We start from the raw sequence: 27,585 nt of genomic DNA on the forward strand, positions 1-27,585 counted from the left end.
GAGCCCGGGCTTTGGAGTCAGAGGTCATGGGTTCGAATCCCGACTCCGCCACATGTCTGCTGTGTGACCTTGGGCCGGTCGCTTAACTTCTCTGAGCCTCAGGTACCTCATCTGCAAAATGTGGACCGTGAACCCCACATGGGACAACCTGATCACTTTGTACCCCCCCCAGCGCTTAGAACAGTGCTTTGCACATAGTAAGCGCTTAACAAATGCCAACATTATCATTATTTGGCTCCCAAGCCCGTGCTCTTTCCACTGAGCCACGCTGCTTCTCGGCGCTCAGCACAGCGCTCTGCGCACAGTAGGCGCTCAGTAAATGATGGATTGATCGCTCTGGGCGTGTGTCCCCCCCTTTTTCTCCCTCATCCTCGTCGACCGCCCCTCCCGCGGGGGTGTCTGCAAATGGCTTCGTTTCCAGAGGCGGACTTTTCAGATCTCTCTCCCTGTCCACCGCACCTCCTCTCCTCACCCTACCTCTCTCTCGCCTGTCCCGCCATCGACCCCCGGGCCTGGAATGCCCCCAGTCCCTCTGCCCACCCGCCAAGCTAGCTCTCTTCCTCCCTTCAAGGCCCTGCTGAGAGCTCACCTCCTCCAGGAGGCCTTCCCAGACTGAGCCCCTTCCTTCCTCTCCCCTTCTCCATCCCCCCCATCTTACCTCCTTCCCTTCCCCACAGCACCTGTATATATGTCTATATGTCTGTACATATTTATTACTCTATCTTGTACATATCTATTCTATTTATTTTATTTTGTTAGTATGTTTGGTTTTGTTGTCCGTCTCCCCCTTTTAGACTGTGAGCCCACTGTCGGGTAGGGACCGTCCCTGTGTGTTGCCAATTTGCACTTCCCAAGCGCTTAGTAGGGTGCTCTTCACCTAGTAAGCGCTCAATAAATGCGATTGATGATGATGATGATGGTGATCTGCCCGTTATGGAAGGAGGTGTGCGGGTCGTCGTCGTCGTCGTCCTGTCAGCCGTCCCCCTCCTTCCTCTCCCCCCCTCCATCCCCCCATCTTACCTCCTTCCCTTCCCCACAGCACCTGTATATATGTCTATACGTCTGTACATATTTTTTACTCTATTTTATTTGTACATATCTATTCTATTTTTTGTTAGTATGTTTGGTTTTGTTGTCCGTCTCCCCCTTTTAGACTGTGAGCCCACTGTCGGGTAGGGACCGTCTCTATGTGTTGCCAACTTGCACTTCCCAAGCGCTTAGTAGGGTGCTCTGCACCTAGATAAGCGCTCAATAAATGCGATTGATGATGATGATGATCTGCCCGTTATGCAAGGAGCTGTGCGGGTCGCCGTTGTCCCGTCAGCCGTCCAACTCGTCGAGGGGCGGGGGCGGCCCGTCGCCGCCGCTGTCGTGGCCGCTGTCGCGGAGGCTGCGCGTCCCGCCCTGCCTCCATGCCTTCTGCCGCCACTGCCTGGAGGCGCAGGGGGCGGCGGCGGCGGCGGCGTTGGCGTTGGCGGCGTCGGCGGCCGCCTCCTCCCCCGGGGGGGAGCAGCCCCTCAGCCCGCGCTGCCCCATCTGCGACCACACAGCGGTGCCGGCCATGGACGCCCTGCCCTCCTCCAACTTTCTCCTCAGCAACCTGCTGGACGTGGTGGTGGCGGCGGCGGCGGCCGACGACTCGCCGCCGCCGCCGCCGCCGCCGCCGCCGCCGAAGGGCAACAACGGTCGCGGGCCGGCGGTGGGCGGCGGCGGCCCCAACCCCAGCCGGCCCCACCACCACCACCACCACCATCACCACCACCACCACCACAACAACGGCCGCCCGCCTCCTCAGCCGCCTCAGCCGGCGGCGGCTCCCGCTCCCGCTCCCCCGCCTCCGCCTCCTCCGCCTCCGCCTCCTCCCCCTCCGGCTCCGGCCGGCCCCGGGCCCGGCCCCCCTCAGCGGGCTTCGGCCCCGTCGCCGCTGCTGGCCCGTGGGGCGCCCGGCCAGGCCGAGCCCCGCTGCAGCTCGTGCGACGAGGGCACGGCGGCCAGCTCGCGCTGCCTGGACTGCCAGGAGCACCTGTGCGACAACTGCCTGCGGGCCCACCAGCGCGTCCGCCTCACCAAGGACCACTACATCGAGCGCTTCGCCGGCAACGTCGCCAACAACGCCAACAACGCCGCCGCCGCCCACGCCGCCCACAGCGCCCACAGCGCCCACAGCGCCCCCAGCCCGGCGGCCCCTCAGCTGGCCCAGCTGGCCCACGCCTTCCCCGCCTCGCCCTTCTCCATCCTCTCCGTCTTCCCCGACCGGGTCAGCTACTGCCAGCAGCACGACGACGAGGTGAGCTCAGGGCCGTGTGTGTGTGTATATGGGTGTATATATATATATATATATATGTGTGTGTGTGTATATATATATCATATATATGTGTGTGTGTGTGTGTCCCGGGACCCACGTGTGTGTATATATATGTGTGTGTATATCTATATGTGTGTGTGTGTGTGTCCCGGAACCCACGTGTGTGTATATGTGTGTGTGTGTGTATATATATATCATATATATGTGTGTGTGTGTGTGTCCCGGGACCCACGTGTGTGTATATATATGTGTGTGTATATCTATATGTGTGTGTGTGTCCCGGAACCCACGTGTGTGTATATGTGTGTGTGTGTATATATATATCTCTCTCATATACATATCATATATATATGTGTGTGTGTGTCCCGGGACCCACGTGTGTGTATATATATATATGTGTATCTATCTATCTATCTATCTATGTGTGTGTGTCCCGGGACCCACGTGTGTGTATATATATATGTGTATATATCTATCTATCTATGTGTGTGTGTGTCCCGGGACCCACGTGTGTGTATATGTGTACATACACACACACACACACACACATGTGTGTGTGTGTGTGGGGGGTCCCGGGACCCACGTGTGTGTATATGTGTGTGTGTATATATATATATATATCTCATATACATATCATATATATATGTGTGTGTGTGTGTCCCGGGACCCACGTGTATGTATATATATATGTGTATCTATCTATCTATCTATCTATCTATGTGTGTGTGTCCCGGGACCCACGTGTGTGTATATGTGTATACACACACACACACACACACACACACATATGTGTGTGTGTGTGGGTCCCGGGATCCACGTGTGTGTATATCTATCTATCTATCTATCTATCTATCTATCTATCTATCTATCTATGTGTGTGTCTGTCCCGGGACCCATGTGTGTGTGTATATGTGTATATGTATATGTATGTGTGCGTGTGTGTGTGTGTGTGTGTGTGTCCCGGGACCCACGTGTGTGTGTGTGTATATATATGTGTATATCTATCTATGTGTGCATGCACACACATATATGTATGTGCATATGTGCATGCCTATATGCATATATATGTGTTAGATTGTGAGTCCACTGTTGGGTAGGGACTGTCTCTATATGTTGCCGATTTGTACTTCCCAAGCGCTTAGTCTAGTGCTCTGCACACAGTAAGCGCTCAATAAAAACGATTGATGATTGATGATATGTGTGCACATGTATGTGTGTATGTGCACATGTATGTGTGTATGTGCACATACGTATATACGTGTATGTGCACATATGTGTGTATGTATATACGTGTATGTGCACATATGTGTGTATGTATATATGTGTGTATGTGTATTCATTCATTCAATCGTATTCACTGGGTGCGGAGCACTGTACTAAGCGCTTGGAAAGTACAATTCGGCAACAGAGACAATCCCTACCCAACAACGGGCTCACATGGCCCGACTCCTTCAATATTGGAGCAGTGATTTTTCATCAGCGTGTATATATATACATATATATATATGTGTGTGTGCATATACGTGTGTTTATGTGTATTCATTCAATCGTATTTATTGAGCGCTTACTGTGTGCAGAACACTCTACTAAGCGCTTGGAAATACAATTCGGCAACAGAGACAATCCCTATCCAACAACGGGCTCACATGGCCCGTCTCCTTCAATATTGGAGCAGTGATTTTCATCAGCGTGTGTATATATGTGTGTTTATGTGTATGTATATATATATATGTATATATATGTATACATATGTATATATATATGTGTGTGTGTTTGTGTATGTATATATATATGTATTTGTGTGCCTGTGTGTGTCTATATGTGGGGGGCGTCCCTCCCTCCTCCACCCCACAGAAGGGGCCTGGAGGCAACCTGATCACCTTGTATCAACTTGTGCTTCCCAGTGCTCTGCACACAGTAAGCGCTCAATAAATACGATTGATTGATTGTAACCTCCCCAACGCTTTGAACAGTGCTTTGCGTATAGTAGGCGCTTAATAAATGCCGTTATTATCATTATTCTTATTTCCCCCTCCCCTACACCGTTGCGGTCAGGGGATGGTCCCTCTTTATTACTGTACTGTACTTCCCACAGCGCTCCATAAATAAGATTGAACGAATGCCCAGGTGGCTGGTGTTTGGGGGGGGGGGGGGTCCCCCTGACTCCTCCTCCTCCTCCTCCTCCTCCTCCTCCTCCTCCTCCATTCAATTCAGTCGTATGTGTTCTGCCCTGTACGAGGCCCTTGGAAAGTCCAATACGGCAATTAAGAGAGGCGATCCCCTGCCCACATCGGGCTCACGGTCTAGAGGAGGGGGAGGCCTTCCCGCACACGTGGAGCTGTCCATCCCGCCACCGATCTCCGCTGCCCCTCTCTGCCTGTCCTGCTCTTTCTTTGTGGCCCTTTCGTCCCCCGCCCTGGGATTTAGACTGTGAGCCCACTGTTGGGTAGGGACCATCTCTCTATGTTGCCAACTTGTACTTCCCAAGCGCTTAGTACGGCGCTCTGCACACAGTAAGCGCTCAATAAATACGATTGATTGATTTTTCTAGAATCCGACCCCTTCCCTCCCCAAGTCCCCCCCACCCCAGGTCCTTGAGGTGTGGAGCGTTTGTTCTTTTTGCCCAAGGGTCTGCATTTATCAGAACAGGGCGAGGCCGTAGGCTTTCTGCTTGAATGACGCCTGACTTTTGCAACGGGAACGGAAAGGTTTGAGGAGGCGTGTTTGTGGTGGTTTCACTGTTGCACAAGTGTCGATGTAGGGAGGATAAAGAGGTGATTTTAAGAGTTCATACGCGCGGGGCAAGGGAGTTGGGCTTGGGCGATAAGCTGGTATGGTAAAGGTGAAGCTGTCCTTCAAGTTTCTGTCCATAACCTGCTGCTTAAGTGTAAGAAGCCATTCTCAATCAATCAATCAATCGTATTTATTGAGCGCTTACTATGTGCAGAGCACTGTACTAAGCGCTTGGGAAGTACAAATTGGCAACATACAGAGACAGTCCCTACCCAACAGTGGGCTCACAGTCTAAAAGGGGGAGACAGAGAACAAAACCAAACATACTAACAAAATAAAATAAATAGAATAGATATGTACAAGTAAAATAAATAGATAAATAAATAAAGATGTACAAACATATATACATATATACAGGTGCTGTGGGGAAGGGAAGGAGGTAAGATGGGGGAATAATGATGGCATAGCCCACTGTTGGGTAGGGACTGTCTCCACATGTTGCCAATTTGCACTTCCCAAGCGCTTAGCACAGTGCTCTGCACACAGTAAGCGCTCAATAAATACGATTGATGATGATGATGATTTATTAAGCGCTTACTATGTGCAAAGCACCGTTCTAAGCGCTGGGGGGTTACTCTCTTATTGGGATGCTAGTTTTATTCGGGGGTGGGGTAGATTCCGCTTTACCTGGCCTCCCGGCAACACTCGAAGTCATCGCTTGATCCCCTTTTCTCCCTCGCTTCGCTGAATAAAGGTTATGAGTGGGTATTTATTTACGAGAAGCAGTGGAAAGAGCCCGGACTTTGGAGTCAGAGATCATAGGTTCGACTCCCGGCCCTGCCAATTGTCAGCTGTGTGACCCTGGGCAAGTCACTTCACTTCTCCGTGCCCCAGTTCCCTCATCTGTACAATGGGGATGAAGACTGTGAGCCTCCTGTGGGACAACCTCATCTCCTTGTAACCTCCCCAGAGCTTAGAACAGTGTTTTGCTCATAGTAAGCGCTTAATAAATGCCACTATTATTATTATTATTGTTACCTCCCCATGTCCCCCCACCCCCCGGACTTCTCCAAAGGCCCTAAATCGAAAAGCCACTTTCATGTGTAACTTTGACATATTTTCATCGTACTGTGTACTTGTACGGTGTTTGGGGAAAATGAGGAATTGTCTCCGCTTGAATTGTTACAAATGTATATTGGCTTGGAGAGAAATCACGAAGATGGCAGTACCAATTTGAAAAATGATTGGAACAATAGTTTGTTACGCCTAAGAGTATGTGGCATTTTTAGTCGTAACATTTATTGAGTATCTTGAAAAATTAAGTAAATTGAAGATTTCTTTTGCCCTCCAGTTTTATTTACGTTTTGAAGTAAAGACTGCTAATAAACGATTTTAGGGTAAAAAAGCGGTAGGGACTCATTTTCCCCCCCGCATAAGGCAGGCTTCGACGTTTTAAAAGTACCTTAAAATGTAGTTATTTTCGAATCCAGTTTAACCCCAAATGGTATTGAGCAAATTCTAAAAATGTGCTTTCTCTGTAAAAAGGACTCCTGTTGTTGGGCTTTAAATGATCCCATTTAGCCTATAAGTGATCCGTTAACGTTCCTGGTTCTTTGGTATCTCCCCTCCTTTCTTCTTTAGCGTTGAAAGTGAATATGGGAAAAGGTCTTATTTCTGGGCTTGTAAATTCCCTGAATTTTGAGAGTTTACAGATGGCAGACTGAGGAACTGCTAATGGGTCACTAATTTGTTACAAAAGGTGGAGTGGGGGAGAGTTAAGGAAATGTGGGCATCGCAAAGAGAGTCTAGTTAACATCACCTAAAAATCAACTGTAGGCCATTCCATGAAGCCTGAATAAGACTACTAGTGTAATTGTCATAACTCATTGAATAATCCAGTTGTCTGGTTACATTATGAGAAGTTGATTGCTCTTTTTGGTAACACAAGCTATTATTTTGATGTTTGGTTTTTTTTTAAAAAATTAGTCTTCAAATAGTCGCTCCTACAAAGATTTTAGTTAAATTTTTAAAAATTGCATCTGGAAACTAGTGAGCAAAACTCGTTTCACTGTGTTCGGTAGAATCCTTTCATGATGGGACACTTTTTCTTCCCTGTTACTGATTGAAGTCAGTTATGGAAAATTCCATATTTGACTGAATTTGAAAGTTTCCGTGGTGAGAACTTCTTTTACTGACAGCTTCATAACATAAATTACTTTCCAATAAAATTCTGGGAAAAATTCCTTTATTGGGAAACGTTCAGTGAGGTGATCTGTTTTTAAAGTTGAATGACTCTACAGACACTAGAAAGATAAGGAGAGGAACTCTTAAAGTCTGGGATGGCAAAGAAAGGAATTTGGGACAAACTGTAAAATTTTGTTTACAAGGGAGATTGTGTAGTGGTCAGTCTTGTTGACTTGCCAAACATTCATCTGCCCCTCTGAGAATTTTTGAAGATGAAAAGCAAATCACCACTGAGATCTTCCACGGAAAAGATCTCTTCCCCGAAAGGGTTTCTCAACATGAAATTTTAAAATGCCAACACAGGAGTTCCTGAGCCTATGTTAAATTGTTAGTTTGTGTAGCCAGGTGAGATTTATCTTTTTTTTTCCCCTCTCTTAGAAAGATTTGCTGTGAATAGAGTTTGAGTGGGGATTTCCAACTTCGGGGAGTAAATTTATATCCCACAGATTCATGAAAGAGATGACTTGGTACCTTTAGGTTATTCTAGGCAGATCATTTTAGGGAGATATCCACTAAATATCAAGGGAACAATAATTGTACTTTTAAATTTCTGAGATGCAGAGTAATTCATTTTTGTGTCATGACTACCGCAGTTCTTTGTCGTTTACATCGATATCAGCTAAAGTTCCTTGTGAATTCAAAAATCAGCATCTAAATTGGGTCTGGGAATGAATACATTTGTAATATTTAGAGTAAAGTGATGCTTTAACATTCCATGGAGCGCATATTAATTGAAACATTCCCTTTGCAAAAAAAAAAAGAAACACCCAAACCTAAGGATTTAGATTAACAACCACTGCACCTCAGTTGATCCTTTTGGATGACTGTGGTGGTTATTTTGTGAAAGTGTTCAAAGAAGAGTCAACCAATTCTGACTCTTGGTCAGGAAAGACACAGTGTATCTGGAGTTGTAGACTCTTGTAAAAGGTTAACTTTACAATATATACGCTCTTTAGACTGTAAGCTTATTATAGGTAGGGAATGTGACTGAAAATTCTGTTGTAGTTTACTCTCCCAAGTTGCTTAGTACAATCCTGCACATAGTAAGTGCTCAGTAAAACCTTTTATCGATTTTATAAATTGTTGCCATCTTATCCTCAATTAGATGAGCGGAGGGAGAGTGCCTCTAGTAGAAAACAGGCCTCCTTAGTTCAAGCCTAAACAATTCCTTTAAAAATCATAATTAATCTAGATACTTGATTGAAAGTATCGAGCTACTGGGATGAGGTTGTTGCCTGCTCTTTAAAATTTCTTGTATCTGTGTCTTTTGACTGTCTAGCTGGGATTTTCTTGTACTTCACATTAAAAAAGCATAGCAATAGTCTTCTATTGGCTCAAATTATGTCAAAGATCGCTTTTAAGTCTAATGGTATATCCATATTGATTCCCTATTATTGCACTGCCCCAGACAATAAATTTTATAAACCTTCAATTATGCCTCTAGAATGATTTCATCCATTTAAACTTGTTTTGGATGTTACTACCTAGTCATGAAGTGATTTTTACAGCCATCACTGAAATTGCATGAATCTGGATCGTCTGAGCATGAACTTTGAATTTTGCATTGTGAATTACAGATTGTAATTCTGTGAAGGGGGCCTGATATTACTCTAAAATATGTCTGGAGACTTAAAAACGGGTGTAACCAAAAGTAATCAGCAACTTGATCAGAATTTTCTTTTATTTTCCTAGTTGGAGTAGATGAGCAGCGCAGCCTCCCTTACGACTAAGAAAGAGACCGTTGTTCTTGAAGCCATTTTATAGTAGTGAATATCTGTAGATTGAATGTTTTTACAGGATTAGGAAAACCCCCAGTGAAAATCTAGCCATTAAGCCATAGATTCGTGTCAGTTAAATCTTCTGTGAAGTGAGGTTTAAAAGCAAAACACAACTACCAGTGAGCAGAGAAATTATACTGTTTTCCTTCCAAGAGTGTATTTTAAATGGTGGTTGACTATAATAGGATCTGATAGATATGCTGACAGCCCACATAGTGAAAATTTTGCTTGCTTCAGCTCTGATGCTCCCTTAGTAGATGCTGCTCTAATAATTCAATGAGAATGAACTGACTGAATGGGGAACTGTTGGAAAATTTTCAGGCAAAACTTTTGTGACTGACTTTTTTCTATCCAGAATAAAGGGAAACTACCTCTTGGTTACAGAACAGTTTAATTATTCGGGTGGATTGCTTTATTTTGCAGAACTTAGAATGTAGGGTTTTTAAAAAATAAGATAACGCTGTTGCATCTGTCAGCATTGACAAAGTTGGGAGGAAGTATCTTCTCCGTGATTCTTCCCAAATCTTCCTTCAGGTTTGTTCCTTTTGAAAATGAAATGCTTTGAGTAAGAGAATTATCTGGAAGAGTTTTTTTTTTCTAAAATACCCATGTACATATAGAAAAAAATTCCATATATCTAAGTAATGGTATTTGTTAAGCTTCAGGCACTGTACTAAGCACTGAGGTAGATTCAAGATAATTGGGTTGGACACAGTCCATGTCCCACATGGGGCTCAGTTTTAATCCCCATTTTACAGATGCAAGTAACGATCTCTGTGTCTACTGATAACTTCAAAATTCTGTATTGCAGGTTCTATTCCTGTCACAGCTGGCAGTGGACTTCTTACGTTTAATAAGTTAGTATTAACAGTAGTTAAATGCTGAATTTTTCAGTTAAAAAAGGACTAGTATTTAGACATTGAATGTCTCCTCAGCCTGTCTGAGTGTGTATTGCTTGCAGAGCACTGTACTAAGCGCTTGGGAGAGTACAATAAAAGCTCTTGGAAGAGTACAATAGATAGACAAGATCCCTGCCCTCAAGAAGTTATGCAAATTTGAAATGATAAAAGACTTTTTAAGTTTATCGAACAGTGTTCCTATTAGAACATTTGGGACCTTTGGGAAGAATGTTGTAAATAACTTTCAGAGAGCTGTAGATGAAACCTTCAATTAAAATGCAATGATTTGCTAAATAAAAAGCATCTTGGTGATTTGAAGACACTTGTAATCTATTGGCCAAGCAGTATGTTGAGAAAGCTATTTGACAGCACTGAATTCCAAAATTTCAGGGGATCAGTTTCCTGTGATGATGACATGGCATAATTTTGCTTAGTCTTACCATTTTTTCCCATCTACTTTGGAACACTCAACAAGGTTTATTTTAGCTGCCGTATTCATGCTCAATGAACAAAGGGCTATTATATTGTCACTCTTCATGACACTTCACCAGACGTTGAGTAAGAGTTCTGTGTTGCTGACTGTTTCAAAATATAATCTTTACAATAAACCACAAAATTGCAGCTATGAAGGCACTTCAGGTGGTTTCACTTTATCTTAGGAATTTTGAAAATAGCAAGATAAACCTTTTTTTTTTTTAAAAAAAGGGGAAACCTAACAGTCATTATGGTGGAGGAGAGTGAGAGGCAATAGATCAGTCATGGTGCCTTCTGTATCTCTTTAGTACTTTGCTTTTTAAGTGTTTTAAAGATGTCACATTATTTGGTAGATGATTCCTAAAGTGATGTCACCTGGGAAGTGTAGCTCAAAGTTTCCTCCAGCTGATTCCATGTAACTCATTTTCATTTGCTTATGTAAAAGTATTAAGTATTTACAGGTCATTTTGTTGCTCTCTGATTTTTGCTCCTCTGTGTTCAGGCTTAGTGGGTTCCTTGCTTAATTTTGGAAAGTTTTTTTTTTGTTTTTGTTTCTCCTTGAAATGAGATGCCCAGAACTCATTGCAGTAATCCAGGTGAAATCTCATCATAGTAATGTGGAGGGGGACTGCTGCTTTCCTGCCTCATTCTCTTTTGTGTATAGCTCCAAACCTCATTGACCTTTTTTGGTTCCACATTGTCAAGGGAAATTCCTTTGCTATTCCCTGCTACCGCTGGACTCATTTGATGTAGGGTTTTTTGTTGTTTTTTTTTCTACGTTCTCCTTCCAATAGCTTTGGTTGGGTCTTAGACTGTTTTCTCATGGAAACGGCAATTTACATTTTCAAACAGATTCTTGAATTATTTCAGTCTCACATTTATTTTTAGTTCTTGAGCCTCTTTGTGGCTTATTAAGAAAGTACTAAAAAAGGCACTTTTTTATTGAGGTCTTGCTCCATTTCCAATCTTAATGCTCTCAAATTTACAGGCTAGTTTTTAATCCATTTGACAGTATTTATTCAATTTCATCAAAAACATTCGTAACTGTGTTGAATTGTATGAATATTGTTCCCTACTTATGCCAATTTGATAAATTGCTTGCCAGATAAAACTTAATTCTTTTTCTGTTTCTTTTGTGGCTAATCAGAACAATACATCCGTTAAGTACTTTATTCTCAAATGCTTGGACATAGTTCTATAGTATGAGCAGCTGGATTGATTTTATTGTGTGGTAACTCTAAGATTGATCTTATCCTTTGTTTTCGTGTAAGAAATTTTTTAAGGTGTGAGTTATGTGAGTTTTACCACCTTATGGAATTGTATTTGATCCCTGTGAAGAGTGGGCTTCTGCTTATATTAAAAAATGCTAGCAACTATAGTACTTCGTTACTTTTGCCCAGGAGAATTATAAACTCAAGCCACCAGGGGCATAAAAAAATTTCAATTAAACTTAAACAGCAGTACTCTAACTCTATTTTATGCTGGCAAGCCATGTTGTCCTTTAAAGCAAGTTTTCAAAAACTGGATTTGGTTTGTGCTTAGTTAACTCTTTTGTGAAAGACGTTGTGCAGTTTTTTAGTAGTTGGATTGGTAGACACAAATTTTTAAATTTTGTGACTAGGCAGTTGTGTTATGGTAAGCTCAGGAGGAAAGAATTGTCTTGGACTTTCCTCAAATTTTGTTTGTAACTTACCCATTTTAGGTACCCAAATTTTAGTATATCAGTGTGCAAGAAAAAAATAGCATTTTCAGGCATTGAAACGTGTGGCTTACATAAAAGTGCAACTCGTTCAAACAATATAGGAAAATAAACGCTGCCAGTTTCTACAACTCTGTCCCCAAGAAGTTATTAATTTTGCAAAACAATTCACACGTGGATTTTTCTTTCCATAAAGCATTATAAAGTTGAACTAAAGTAGTTAATATAGAAATGTTAGAAATATAAAAAATATGTCAGTGTGGAAAGATGGTGAATTCGAATAATTAAAAAATAAAGAATAATTTCAGATGGGAGCCATCTGTATAGGATTGAAAACCCATGCTGTTTATAAGGCATTGGTTACCGTTTCCAAAAAAATCACAAATGAGAGTTAATTTTGGTGACCTTGCCCACCTTAAAAAGGATCAGATTTCTTTGCTCCTTTCCCACCAAGTTCTATCCAAATTGTAATTTTTGGATCATTGACGTTGCTTTAACAGGGTAAAATTTCGTTCTGCATCCTGGGACTCTTGCCGACTGGAACTCCTGCTTGAAAAGGAAAGGTCTGGCAAAGACAAGACCTAGCAAAGATGTTATCTAGAAAGAGAAACAGATCAACACCCAGGAGATTGTGAACCCACTGTTGGGTAGGGACTGTCTCTATATGTTGCCAACTTGTACTTCCCAAGTGCTTAGTACAGTGCTCTGCACACAGTAAGCGCTCAATAAATATGATTGATGATGATGATGATAATGCTTTGAACGCTATGTTTTATGGAGCAATATGAAATGCTTGCATACAGAAGATGCTAGTACGTTTCAGATTTATTAGGGTTGCTTTTTAGCATGTAATTTGGTCAGAAGTGCAGATGCCTGCAGTCCTGCTGCTCAGGGGATGTGTAATATCTTCCTAATGATTTTTATCTTTCAGAGCTCTGCAAATACTTGGTAGAGCTGAGGTGGCTATTTGCTTGGTCCCTTTTGACCCCAGGCCTCAACAGTCCCTACAGGACAGACTGCGCAGTAAAACACAGTGTGCTTGTTCAGATTCCACAGAGAAATGAGATGGTCCCTCACTTCTGGGGCCCAGCTCAGGCCCCCCTCCCACCCCCAGGGTTTTGGTTTGGGGAAAGCTCTGTGCTTCCTCCATTTAGTGAACTTAAACACTTGTTTTTTCCATTGTCGCTTGGTTGAGTAAGTACATAAAGCATTTGAAAGTAACAACTTGAGTAATGTAAGCACAGGTTCTAAAAAAATGCCGCTAGTTAGATTCAAGCATGTCTTATATGTTTGATTCACCGAGCAGAAGCATTGATTTGAGAATCGTTGGTTATTTGGGACCATGGACTTTTTTTCAACTGTTTATGTACAATCGCAAAATGGAAGTGTTGAGATGATTGCTACTACCACTCATAATAATAACTGTAGTACTTGCCAAATACTGTTAAGCACTGAGGTAGATACAGGTTAGTCCGGTTGGAAACAGTCCCCGTTTCATATTGGATTCAAACTCTTAATCCCCATTTTTTTTTAACAGATGCAGTAACTGAGGCACAGAGAAGTTAAGTGACTTGCCCAAGGTCACGCAGGAGACATGTGGCAGAGTTGTGATTGGAGGCCTGTTTTCTATCCACTGGCACACTGCTATGAAATACTATTAAGACTTTTACTGGATGATACCATTATTCTTTTAAAAAATGTTTTTTTTTTTTGCCAAATTGAGCTTTAGAGTATTTTTGTATTTCCTAACAGTTAATTACAGAATACTTGTCTGCCGTGTGACCTTGGGCAAACCACTTAACTTCTCTGTGCCTCAGTTTCTTCATATGTGAAATGAGGATTAAATCCTATCCTCTTCTACCTAGGCTTGTGAGCCCTATGTTGGATGGGGTCTGTGTCCAACCTGCTAACCTTGTCCTTATCCCAGTGCTTAAAACACTGCTTAGTACATAGTGGGCACTTAACAGATACCATAAAAAAAGAAAGGATTGAAGACATTTACCACAATCCAGGACATACACCGTTAAATCAGGGCTATAAGCATTATATTAAACCTCTGAGACTATTCCCAAAATAATCATCAAGGAAATATCAAAATTGGAAACCTTAAGTTCTTCCAGAACTTGTTTCTTCACTATGAATTTTGGGGAGAAAGTAATGGCAGAATTAGGGAAGGTTTTCTGATAATCTGGTTCTAGCTGAAAAAACTCAGCACTTAGTTGGAAAAATTCATCGTGCAAATTCTTGAAGAGTCAGACACTGAATATGGGAAGTGTTACTATAATAGAAGCAGTGTGGAAAGAGCCCAGACTTGGGTTCGAATCCCAGCTCTGCCACATGCTTGCCTTGTGACCTTGGGCAAGTCATTTAACTTCTGTGTGCCTCAGTTTTGTCATCTGTAAAATGGGAATTAAATACCTGTTCGTACTCCTGTAACCTTTGAACCTCACGTGGGTTAGGGATTGTGTTAGACCTGATTATCTTGTATTTACCCCAGTGCTTACTTCAGTGTTTGGCACATTAGTAAGCACCTAACAAATGCCATTATTACTGCTATTGTCACGTGGGTTTTCCTTTAGCCAAGATTCAGCAAGAGAGCAATTCCCTTTTTATGGAAGACTGGGTGTCCTATAGGTCAATCAGAAGGTACAGGTTTTCAATAATTGCTAATTTTTTTAACTCTATGAATTGCTTCTTGCCTACATGGAAATAAAAATGCATATGAAGTCATTGATTTAATGAACCACTGAACTCGTTCTTGAATTAGTTTTTTTTTTACAGCATGTATTTCAAACATCCCTACCAAGCAGTGGCATTTATTGGGTGCTTACTGTGTGCAAAACACTGCTCTAAGCGCTTGGGAGAGTACAACACTATAGACTTGGTAGAAGTGTTCTCTCCCCTCAAAGAGCTTATAGTTCCATGATTTCACCCTGGGTTTCACACTTCAGCTCATGTCCATATAATGGCAAACAACTTTTCGGTTAGGAATAAATTGGTTCCCAGGATAGAATAATATAAAGACAGCAATTTCTTGGGTGAAAGTGGGCCCTCCCTTGGAAATATTATTTCATCTGAAATTTTTGCTCCATGTGGGTAGTGAAAGGCAGCTCCAAGCTAAAATGCTGTATTGCTGACCAGTTATAAAGTGGTCAAAATGGCCTGTTGTCCCAGGCTCTTGTTTCGGGATTGGCAAGCAGCTCCAGTGAAAGTCTTGCCCAACAGTTGTCACTGGGCTCTGGCAATAATAAGTTCATAATAATGATATTTTTTAAGTGCTTCGTATGTGTCAAGCACTGTTCTAAGGGCTGGGGTAGATACAAGGTAATGAAGTTGGACACAGTCACTGTCCCAGCTCGCAGTCTTAATCCTCATTTTACAGATGAGGTAACCGAGGCACAGAAAAGTGAAGTGATTTGCCCAAGGTCACACAGTAGACAAGTGGCAGAGCCAGGATTAGAACTCATGTCCTGACCCCCAGCCCCGCGCTCTATCCACTGGGCCATGCTGTTTCTAGGCCCTCAGTTCTCACCCCTTGGGTATCTCGGACATGCACCTTCCTCCTACACCTGACCTTTTTGTTCATTTCCTCCAAAAACCCTCTGCACTAAGGACAAATAACTTTGGCTGATCTGAATCTAAGCACGGTGGCAGGCAAGCCTCAAGAAAAACGGTCAGCTTGAGCTTTTGCTCTTGGCTAGGGGTGCCTACCTGGAAGAGAACTAGCCCGGAAGAGAACTTTAGAAGGGTCACCAGCAGGCAGAGCATTAGGGAGAAGCTGTGAGAACCAATGGCTTTGAGAGGACCGGAAAGGAAAGAAGCTGAGGTAGGGAGAAACAGGGAAGAGGAAGGTCAAGGTACTCCTTGATATTGCCGCAGTTTTCCTGTCATTAAACACCGGGGACCCGGTAGGGCAAGCCAATGGTCTGCCACACTCCTGCCCTGACAGTAGGGACTGGGAAATCCTCATTCCCTTTCCATACCCCTGGGAACAAGACTTGGGTGAAGCTGCCACTTCAAAACTCTGTGTCCACAGGAACCCCTCCTGATATGGTGGCCTGGGAAGGGTGGAAGTGGATGGCTCATCCCTAGGGGATGGAGGCAAGAGGTATCCTTCATCCCAAAGTCCTGCGAGGATAAGAGGAGCTATGGTAGTGAGCTACTTTTCTTTTCCTTCTGCCAGCAGACCAACTGTCCCTATCCATCCTGCCCAGCAACCTTTGGGGGCCAAATTAATGGGTGCCAATCCCCTAAAGCCCTGGCAGCACTCGAATACCAGACACCTCTCTGCCAACCCAGAAGCAGCAAATACGTAATGTCTGAGTTAAGTAATGTGATGTTCGTACATTCATTCATTCATTCAATCGTATTTGTTGAGTGCTTACTGTGTGCAAAGCACTGTACTAAGCACTTCAGCGAATGCAGTACAATAATCAACAGATTTCCTGCCCACAATGAGTTTACAATCTGTGATGGTGTCCTAAGGCACAGGGAAAGGTTCTTTGTGGAAATCTGCAGAATCTAGAGTATGTCATCAATGGAACCTTAAACGTTTGTTACACGCTGTTTCATTCCCCTCTTAGGAGCCTGGGAACACAGGCATCACTGCCAAGCTGTAGAACTCAGCAAGAAGCTGAGGTATAAAGAGGCTGGGGGTTTAAAATAAAATACTGGGCATGAAGGCATGCTATCCTGTCCCCCGTCAGTACTGAAAACCAGTACTGTCCATCTTAAAACTGGCATCCTACATGGGCACCATTGCACCCATGTTGAAGTTGGTGGGCCTATGTTCCTGCAAAGACAGTCCTCTGAACTGTGAGCCGTTATGGAAAGGGAGTATGTCTGCTAATTCTGTTGAAGTGTACTCTTCCAAGTCTTTAGTACAGTGCCTCTGCACATAGTAAGCACTCAGTAGATACCATTGCCTGATTGGAAGTGTGTAGGATAAAACCCCAGTGAGCCACATAATCAACTTGGAGTCAACTGCTTGGTGTAGGCCCAAAGCCTTAATAGGATTAAAATAAATGTTTTGATGAATATGAATTGGTTTACAGATCACCTTGGAATAATCAAAGGGACTGAAACTCCAGAGTAGGATTTTGGCGGTATTTTGAACAGTCAGTTTTCCAATGTCATAAATTTTCACTACACTATTTGGATAGAAGTTGGCAGAAGGATTCACGAACATGCTTCCAACAATGTGTACCTGGATCTGCGATGCCATGACACAAGTTTTCTTTAACATGGTGTTCATTCAATCGTATTTATTGAACTTACCATGTGCAAAGCACTGTACTAAGCGCTTGGGAGAGTACAAACATAAATCCTGCCCCCTATGGGAATTGAGTGTATTGGAAATATTGAAGATTTGCACCGCCTACTTTTTGATTGCATTGTTAGTAGGAAGGAAAACAGTAGGAAGGTCTAGTGGCTAGAACATGGGCCTAGGAATCAGAAGGACCTGGATTCTAATCCTGGCTCCACCATGTGTCTGCTCTGTGACCTTGGACAAGTCACTTAAGTTCTCTGGGTCTCAGTTACTTCATCTTTAAAATGGGGATTGATTGTGACTCCCATGTGGGACTGGGACTGTGTCCAACCTAATTAGCTTCTATCTACCCCAGCGCTTAGTACCATGCCTGGCACAGAGTAAGTGCTTAACAAATACCCTTTAAAAAAATAAGACCCAATTAGCTGTTACACAAAAGAAAGGTTTAAGAGGCCAGAGTAAAATTTGCAATGTATCTAGTCAAAGCTATTGGGTGCATCATGTTGTAAAAAGGCAAATTATTCTTCTCCATCTCCCAATTAAAAGGTTAAATTGAAGCGTGATCTTTGGGTTGGATTTAGGAGGATTGGAGCAAGTCACTGCACTTTTGGGCAGGAACCACAAATGGCTATGGGAGTCAAAAACTCTGCCTGACTTGTTTTTTCCAGTGGAAATTATCTGTGAGAAAGATTTGGAAGACAGAGTGTAATTGCGATCTGGAATTAATCCAAGATTTATCTTACTATTCTTATAAAACACTTCTGCCTTAGTCTGGCAACATTTGCTGAATAGTATGCATATCTAGTAGAATACTTCTTTCATTTTTAGCAAATTATACCTCAGAGCTCTGGATGATTTCATTCACCTCTCTTGAGTATCACTTTTTCTAGTTACCCTGGTGTGGCCATCTAGGTTGTCAGCTTCAGGATGTAGTGGTTTTCCTGAGGGCAGCGGTAAATTTGGTCTCCCACAAGTATCTTCATGGGGGCAATAGGGGTGATGGCCCCCTCCGGTTTTTGAGGTAAAGTCTCAGACTTCCTCCTGCCAGGTTAGAGAGACTTGGCTAAAACAACTTCTCAGTCAGGGCTGACATGGCTTTCTGGCCTCTTAGCCCCTTGAAGTTTGGCACCAATGATGAGGGGGTGGCAAGAGGGTTTGAAGTTTTAGTGTGTCACCCAATTTTTCATTGTGAGTGGGGTGCCAACAAGGAGGTACGACTTTTAGGGTAGGCTGGGCCCTGGGAGGGGCAGTATTCAATGAGCTGATGGACCAGAAAATCACCATTTTGAATCTTTTCTGCCCAATTTGGAAGTTCTTGGGGCTTGTCAGAAACCTGGGATGAGCAAGGTGCCGGCTTTAAAAGCCGTGGAGGCCACCATCCCCATGGAGTTTTGAAGCTTTCCTCCACATGCAAATCCACCACTTCCTGGTGACTTTGCTCCCCCCTGCTCTGGTGCTGTGGACTTGGCTAATTGGAAGAACCAGGGAAACTGGGTTCCACCAAGGCAGCTATTGCCCAGAGAGTCCAGGAAATTTAACTCTTGCATTAGTTGATGATATTTGGAACAACCATGGTGGTATTATAGAATGTTGTGTTAACCAGGGCATGATTTACACTAGTGCCATTTTCTTTGTACCATATCAACAGGCCCTGATTTCCTTACTGGAGGAAAAGGACTATAGGTATCCAATTTGCTTTTATTAAGGCTTTAAAAATGGCCATATTCAATAGTAAGCACTCAAACACCACTGTTTGATAGTTAAACCTAGAAAATGTGAAACTAATAGAATCGAGAATCCAGATTCTCATATTGTAGCAGAAGATGGCAGTTATTTGTTGGTATCAGGACTGCTTATGAACCCAGTTCTCCCAGTGTTTAAGAACTTTGGAAAGAACATTTAACTTTTCTAGATTACTAGAAGACTTTTGTGCACTGCAGCGAGAGTAGTAAAAGTATTAAGCACTTACTGTGTGCAGAGCACTGGAAGGGAATACAGAGGAGGGAATTATACACAGTCCCTATCTCTAATGGGGCTCACATTTCAAAATTCAGGGCACTGTCTAGCTGAATCTTAGAATCAGAAGTATATAGCAAGCCTCTCTACTGTGTGCAGAACACTAAACCATGTGCTTGGGAGAGCTTGGAGGGGGATTCGAAACCTAATCCCCATCCCCAAGGGGATTATGTGTCCATTAATGTTTTATCCCTGGACCACTGGTAATATTCAGGATCAGTGATCTAGGCCTGACCTGGGCTTCAACCTGGCATTGCTGCATGCGCTCAATAAACTTTGGACATTCCGGCTCAGAACAGCAGTGTAACTGGTGGTTAATGCATCTATGGTTGACTCCAAGCCCTGTAGGAGCAGCTACAGATTGTAGTGGCCACGCAGCTGGGGTAGAATTTTTCCCTCCCCTCTCCCTGAGCCCCCCACAAGGATTGCAGCTGGAGAGTTTGCAGTTCTCCATCAGTCTCCGCTACGGGAGGGAGAGTGAAGCAGGGGCAGACCCATTCCATTCCTAGCTTGGGCAGAGGCTAGTGAGTGGAAGGCAATCTGCTACAAAGCAAAACTCACCTGTGCTATGCAGCAGCAGCAGCGTGGGAGACAGTCGAGGGTGGAGACTCAAGTTTACTGTGTGGAAGAAGGCAATGGTAAACCACTTCTGTATTTTTACCAAGAAAACTCTATGGATACACTACCAGAATGATTGCAGATGGGGGCATTCTGGGAGAGATGTATCCATGGAGTAGCTATGGGTTGGAGACAACGCAACAGCATAAGACAAGACTCCCTTCCCCCTTCACTGTTGGCAGGAAGATACAAACAGTAGTAAGAGGCCAGTGGGTAAAAATTATTGCCCTCCCTTGCTCTAAGATTCTTAGAAGCCTGAAAGTTAATGTTTCTCCCAAAGGGCCTAATTTATTCCCAGGGACTAACTTCATTGAACTAGATTCCCACCAAGGGGCTAATTGAATCATTCTTAGCCTCCTAATCATAATCTTACTGTGCTACCAATATAAAATTGCCTTGGCAGCAAGAGACTAAGTTGTTAAAACTAAAAACCATTAATTTCAATTTGGAAATGTAGAGTGAGTGTGTGTGTGTGGGTGTGTTTGTGTGCGCATGAGCACACAATCATGGAGGATCATTTGAAACAAAAGGCAAAGATAGAGTAAATTGGATTCCATAGCATGGTGCCATTTTTGACTGGGAATGCAGCCTTGAAGAAAACATCCAACTTCTCTTCTTTTTTTTTCCCTGGTTCTCCCCCTCCCACTTCCCATTTACATTGACAGAGAAGTGGTAATTTCAAAGCATCCAGTTTTGGGTCCTGTTGGGCCCTATGGTAATATAAATCAGGAATTCCCACACAAAGTATTTATAGTAAATAATTATCGTCACCTGTGAAATGGCAATAGTATCTAATCATCTTCATATCTCTAAACCCGAAGGATGGTGTAATGAAGTGTTTATGTATATATATGTTAAATGGTATTAAGTGCTTATTTATGTACAGAACACTATACTAAGTGCTTGGGAAAATATAATTCAACAGAGTTGATAGACACGATTCCTGCCCACAAGGAGCTTACAGTCTACATGGTGTGAATATATACATCAATAGAAGCAGGAGAAGTAAGATTTCTCAATGTTGCCCTAGAGATTAGAGCTGGGGCCTCTGAACACAACTGGCAACCAGCCACTCCTCTTCACCTCACCTCTTTCTGGGAAGATGAATCATGTTTTATCAACAGAAAAAGTTTTGAATAAATATATGATTTTGAAGAGACATCTTAGAACCAAGTCTGGTTGTATTTCAAAGGTAGAATTAATTAAATGTGGAAAGTGCGGCCACTTTCCTCTTCCCATAAAGCTTTCCATCCTCTCCTTATTGGTCTACCACTCTTCAAACAGAAAATCCAAACAGGACAGCATTGTGTTAGTGTGAGAATCTAGGAGCAAAACCATTCCATCTGCCTCCATCCTTATGTAAAAAGCTAACAAAAGCAAATGATGGGAAAAATAAATGTCAGTTCATTAAATAAGCAAAACACAAGGAGGAAAAAATAGAGGAACTCTTAAAAGAAAAAAGAGGCTGTTTTTGGCTGCTGAATACACCAAAATACTTTGCCCTTCCTCATTACTCCTCTAGTTCCCCTGTTTTAGAGAGGTTTTTTAAAAGTCTCCTTAAAGATACAAGGTTTATAAATGGAATAACACCACATGTCTGAGGGGTGGTCGGGATGAATCAAATGTTTGGTAGCTAATTTCACTTTTAAGATTTTAGGGAGACTATTTCCTAAGTTTGACTGTGCTAAATTAATTTTGATTGGACTAAATTTATTCCCAATTTGAAGTCCGAACATGAATAGCTTTAGGACCCAATCCAGTTAATGCAAATCCTTTTTCAGTGCATTAGGAAGATGTGCATTACTCCAGTGACTATTTGAGACTATGAAATAATTTTAGGAAGCCAGTGGGCACACAGAGGTAAGCTCGTGAGCAGGAAACATATCTGCTACGCCTGTATTTTCCCAAGCTTTTACGACAGTGCTCTGCACATGGTAAGTGCTCAGTAAATATGATCGATTGGTGATTTCACATAGATTAAAAAACGTGCCCATTGTCTATCATGCACAGTTGTCATAAAGCATAAACCAATAGTTTGATATAACTTTAATACTAAAGTTCCAGTTAATTGTTGACTGTTATAAAATCCAAAATTTGGCATCAATGTTGACCTCTTAATCTGCTAAGTAAAAAATTGCCGGTTTCAATATGTTATTCTTAAAGCTTAATGAATTTGCTTCCTTTCTGGTTATCGATATTCAGGTTTGGCTCTCACCTTTGCTTTGAATATCTCTTGCGATATATCCTTTTCCAAGTTTTTCAAGTATGCCGACTTTTGCTTTAATGCATGTTTTTCATTCCATTCCATTCAATCGTATTTATTGAGCGTTTATTGTGTGCAGAGCACTGTACATGTGCTTTTTAGATTAGAAAAAACTTTTTCTGATGAGAACCTGTTTGGAGGTACCGTGCAGTGGTGTCAAGAGAAACGTAGCGCTAGAAAGAGTGATTGTTGCAGTGTGCATTTTCTTTAGTGCAGGGTTGCAAGAGCACAACCTGTGTTTTCTAGAAGAACTGGGTATATCCATAAAGGCATGGGTGAAAAGCTCCTATAGCATCACTTATGTCTCAAAACATTTCATGCTGTGCCAGGATGAGAACAACAACAACAAAATTTTCCAATTAGAACGCAGCTGCTGCAGGCAGAAGGGTCAGGAAGCAAGATGGTCACAGGGTCAGCCTGCTGCTAGGGGTAGGGTCTGGAGGAGGGCAATTAGGGCACCTCAGAACCACACTGAGACGCACAGCCCCTGTTCCCTGGGGGAAATGATGATTTTGAGAGAGTTGGATCCGATGCTGCTGGTATTTGGCAGTACAGCTGCAGTGTTGAGCCACCCTAGGGTGAAAGAGTTAGGGTGGGTGGGAGGTTGAGTGTTGAGCCACCCTAGGGTGAAAGAGTTAGGTTGGGTGGGAGGTTGGGGGGATTGGCATTCGGGTATTCTGCAGGCAGGGGTTGTGAGTAGAGGCAAGCACAGGGCCACCTTTGCCGCCAGAGGAAGAGCCCAAATTGCCCTTGCAGTAAGTAGTGGGGGTGAGGTCTGCCTCTCTCCAATCAATCAATCAATCAATCGTATTTATTGAGCACTTACTGTGTGCAGAGCACTGTACTAAGCGCTTGGGAAGTACAAGTTGATACAAGGTGATCAGGTTGCCTCCAGGCCCCTTCTGTGGGGTGGAGGAGGGAGGAACGCCCCCCCCCCCCCCACATATAGACACACACAGGTACACAAACACACATATACATACACATAAACACACACACACACACACACACACACACATATATATATATATATATATATATATATATATACATACACATAAACACACATATATATACACGCTGATGAAAATCACTGCTCCAATATTGAAGGAGACGGGCCATGTGAGCCCGTTGTTGGGTTGGGATTGTCTCTGTTGCCGAATTGTATTTCCAAGTGCTTAGTACAGTGTTCTGTACACAGTAAGTGCTCAATAAATGATTGAATGAATGAATACACATAAACACACATATACACACACATACATATATATATACATACACATAAACACACACACATATATGTACACGCTGATGAAAATCACTGCTCCAATATTGAAGGAGTCGGGCCATGTGAGCCCGTTGTTGGGTAGGGATTGTCTCTGTTGCCGAATTGTATTTCCAAGTGCTTAGTACAGTGTTCTGCACCCAGTGAGCGCTCAGGGGTCCGTGTGTCACCACCGTCCTGTAATAATTTTCATACTGGAACTGCCATCCCATGATCTTGTACCAGAACTGAGTCTGATTTACTTCCATTCCTCCTTATGTGTGACTGTGTTATTTTATTTTTAATGGGAGGAGAGCTTTCTAAGAATGCTGCTGACAGCTTTTTCTTTCAGTGTTGTTGTTTTTTTTGATTCACAGAAGAACTAGATCAGTTTCCTTTCACACATGATGCTGGTTTATCATTGCATCATATGCTAGGAAAAGCCATGATGTTTTCTTGCTGAGAGCTCCATGTTGGCTAACAAAATAAAAACAAGGTTTGGAAGTCCAATTAGTGCCATACTGTTCGGTTTATTACTAGAGCAGAAAAAGTGGCACTGCCACTGCAGTTGTAATCCTGGGCAAAGTTTTTGCATACCAACATAAAAAGAATGCACCCGATCCTGCTGGGAACAAGGAAGAAAATCTATTACTTTTTGGCGGTTAATAATAATTATGGGATTTGTTAAGCGCTTACTATGTGCCAGGCACTAAACTTAAGTGCTGGGTTCTGTGCTGTATTGTATTTTTCGAAACACGCAGTACAGTGCTCCGCACATAGTAAGCACTCAATAAATATGATTGATTGAATGAATGACTGACTACAAACATGTTAGGTTGGACACAGTCCCTGTCCCACACAGGACTCACAGTCTTAATCCCCATTTTACAGATGACATAACTGAGGCACAGAGAAGTGAAGTGACTTGTCCAAGGCCACCCCGCAGCTCACGTCTCAGAGCTGGGATTAGAACCCGTGACCATCTGATTCCCAGGCCTGAGCGCTATCTGCTACACCGTGCTGCTGCCCTGCTGTGTGCTACTGTTATATTTAATTTCATTGCATTAACTATATTTTGAATACTAGCCCAAGAACATCCAATCAGTGGTATTACTTGAATATCTACTATGTGCAGGCACTATTCTAAGGTTCTGGAGGAGTACAATAGAGTTTATTAGGTCTTTGAGGGCAGGGATTGATTACAGTTACACAATAATTTTATGATTTCCAATACAAAATTAAAATTCAACCTGTCTGTACATATTGACCAAAAAGATTGACCAAGAAGTGGAATTCCTCTATGGCATTTTTATATTTTAAAAAAGAAAAACAATCTAATATCATAAAATTTACTGCATGTCAACCATGTTCTAGGCAGGGGTGGAAAAATTAACCTGCCAACTCTTGTTGGCAGGACTCCCCACTCCCCTCCAGCATTAGAGTGAGTTTTAAACTGTGCTTTCCGTCAAAGCAGGGAGGAAAGGGAGAGAAAAAAACCACCACTACCAACCACTGTGATGGAAGCCCTGCCCTCCACCATGAGGGAAAATGGGCAGGAGTTAGGCTATAGCCTAGACTTGTGGAAAGCCTCAGGTGAGCTATGAGTTTTCAGACCCCATTTCTACACCCAAACATCTCCTCCTTAATTGACCACCGTGGTGGCTTGAATCCTTGCTCACTTACTAGTGTGGGGAGAGAGCAGATGATCGAACGCCGCAGAAGCCACCAGGCACCCTGGCTGACCCACATGGAGAGATTATTGGACCTCACTTTATTCCTTCCCTCTTAATTCCCACTCCATACACATGCTCACAGAGGTGGGCATATTAAAGACACACAGAAAACATGAAGGTCTACCTGTGACACACACACTCACTTGGGAACGTTTTAGAGGCAAAGTTGGCCAGCTAGGACTGAACTGAGGGATAGTTTCCCAAAAGCACAACTGCCCTTACAGGGCAGACTAATGCTCGTCCAGAAGAGAGGCAGAGAGTGAATGTTTCAGGGGAACACAGTGAGGAAAAGGAGGAACAACAATGGGTATTTCTAGACGGATAGGCTGAGTGTGATGGCCTGAGCATTCAGAGCTTCTTTCTGTGTTCAACACAAGCCGCGAAAAGATCACCAAGTCTGGTTGTTCTGCCAATCCCCTAAATAAAAATAATAATAATCGTGGTACTTGTTAAGTGCTTACTCTGTGTCAGGCACTGTACTAAGCGCTGGGTTGGTTACAAACAAATGAGGTGTTGGATGCAGTCCCCAGGGGGCTCACAGTCTCCCCATTTTACAGATGAGGTAACTGAGGCATGGAGAAGTGAAGTGACTCACCCACGGCCACCTCGCAGGCGCTTGGTGAAGCCAGGAATAGAACTCATGACCTTCTGAATCCCAGGCCCATGCTCCACCCACTACGCCATGCTGCTTCCTAATCTTCCCCTGAGCATGGGAGTCCCTCTCCTCACTTCCCTCATGCTGGGGGTTGGGGCTAACTGGGGAGGGGGAAATCCCCCTTCAGCTTTTAGCCCCTTCCCCAAGTATGTGGGCCCTTACATTCTTTTGGTTCAATTTTTAGGACTTGGCTCAGTGGTTAGCTGGGCAGAAGATAGGTTAGGAAATTTGGATAGTATGAGTGTATACTGATGTTTATAACTGGCTGTTTTGGGAGCCTGGAAGACACCTGGAAGAATCCAGAAAGTTTTCCTGAAAGGGAAGGGATCTGAAAGAGTAGAGGAAGGTAATTTAGAGTTTTTGGAAAGTTATCTAATTCATTTGGCTAGAAATACACCTTGATCACCATTATTGAGGAATTTCAGATCAGGTTTTTTTTTTTACTTGAAGTTATTTTAGCTCAAGGGCCTGAATTAGGCTGTTGATCAATATACATTGAGGGTTTACTCTGTATACAGCACTGCATTGTCTTGGAGGGAGTATGGTAGAATTGGTAGACATGATCCCTGCCCTCAAGAAGCATGAATCTAGAAGAAGAATCTAGTGGCATGATATGCCAACTTGGACTCAATCTTAGTCTTTGAAGCCAATTTTCCAACATAGGTGAAGTCCTGTTACTGTTGCAAATAATTCTTGTTGAACAGCTTCCCATCTTTAATATTGTTTTATCAGCACTTGGAATGAACCCACTTGTGTTTGTGGAAATGAGTCCCTACCCTTGCAGAAACTGCTTCTCAGTGGAGTTACCTGGATATTCTTTTAGCCCTGACTTTTTTTAAAATGGTACTTATTAAGCACTTACTATGAGCTAGGCACTGTACTAAGCACTGGGGTACATAGATAGGGCTCACAGCCTTAATCCCCATTTTGCAGATGAGGTACCTGAGGCCCAGAGAAGTTGTGACTTACCCAAAATCACACAGCAGGCAAATGGTGGAGCCAGTGTTAGAATCCATATCCTATCCTCTGACCCTCAGGCCTGTGCTCTTTACACTAGGCCATGCTGCTTCTCTCCCCTCTAGACTGTAAGCCCGTTGTTGGGTAGGTACCGTCTCTATATGTTGCCAATTTGTACTTCCCAAGTGCTTAGTACAGTGCTCTGCACACAGTAAGTGCTCAATAAATACGACTGAATGAATGAATGAATGCCTTGCCTGAAGCAGTTGCTTTTGCTACTTCTCCTCTTAATTACTTTATTAAAAACAAAACACTCCACCCTAAAAAAGTTCATGCCTGCTTTAGAAGATAGGATTAAAGTGTTTGATAAAAACAACATGACTGATAGGTCTTTGGAATAAAAAAGACCACCAGCTGGGTGAGTGTCATCTACTTTTCCTAATAGTGAATTTTTTTTTATCTAAGATTTAAAATGTTTGTTCAAGCTTTGTCCTTTATATGCCACGGCAGAAATTTAGCCCTGAATCTACATTTCATGACTTTTGTAAATCTAGTCTTGAATGTGGTGGTGGTGGAGTGCTACAGTATAGAAGTTATATGCGCCGCACCCTCCCCGTAGTTAACCTGCTGAGAAACTTTCTGTCTAAATATGTGCCTTTTCTGAAAGTCTTTTAGAGT

The 27,585-nt window shown here is 43.0% G+C and overlaps 1 protein-coding gene across 1 annotated transcript in view; it reads left to right on the plus strand.

The window, feature by feature from the left end:
- The first annotated feature begins 405 nt into the window (after positions 1-405).
- Positions 406-27,585, plus strand: part of TRIM71 (tripartite motif containing 71) — an 81,750-nt gene continuing 54,570 nt past the window's right edge. The window contains exons 1-2 of the mRNA XM_038740206.1: positions 406-432; positions 1,274-2,287. Of these exons, the coding sequence (XP_038596134.1) occupies positions 406-432; positions 1,274-2,287 (1,041 nt within the window). The remainder of the gene's footprint in view (positions 433-1,273; positions 2,288-27,585) is intronic.

This window comes from Tachyglossus aculeatus, chromosome 2 (assembly GCF_015852505.1).
Source record: "Tachyglossus aculeatus isolate mTacAcu1 chromosome 2, mTacAcu1.pri, whole genome shotgun sequence".
Lineage (NCBI taxonomy): Eukaryota > Metazoa > Chordata > Mammalia > Monotremata > Tachyglossidae > Tachyglossus > Tachyglossus aculeatus.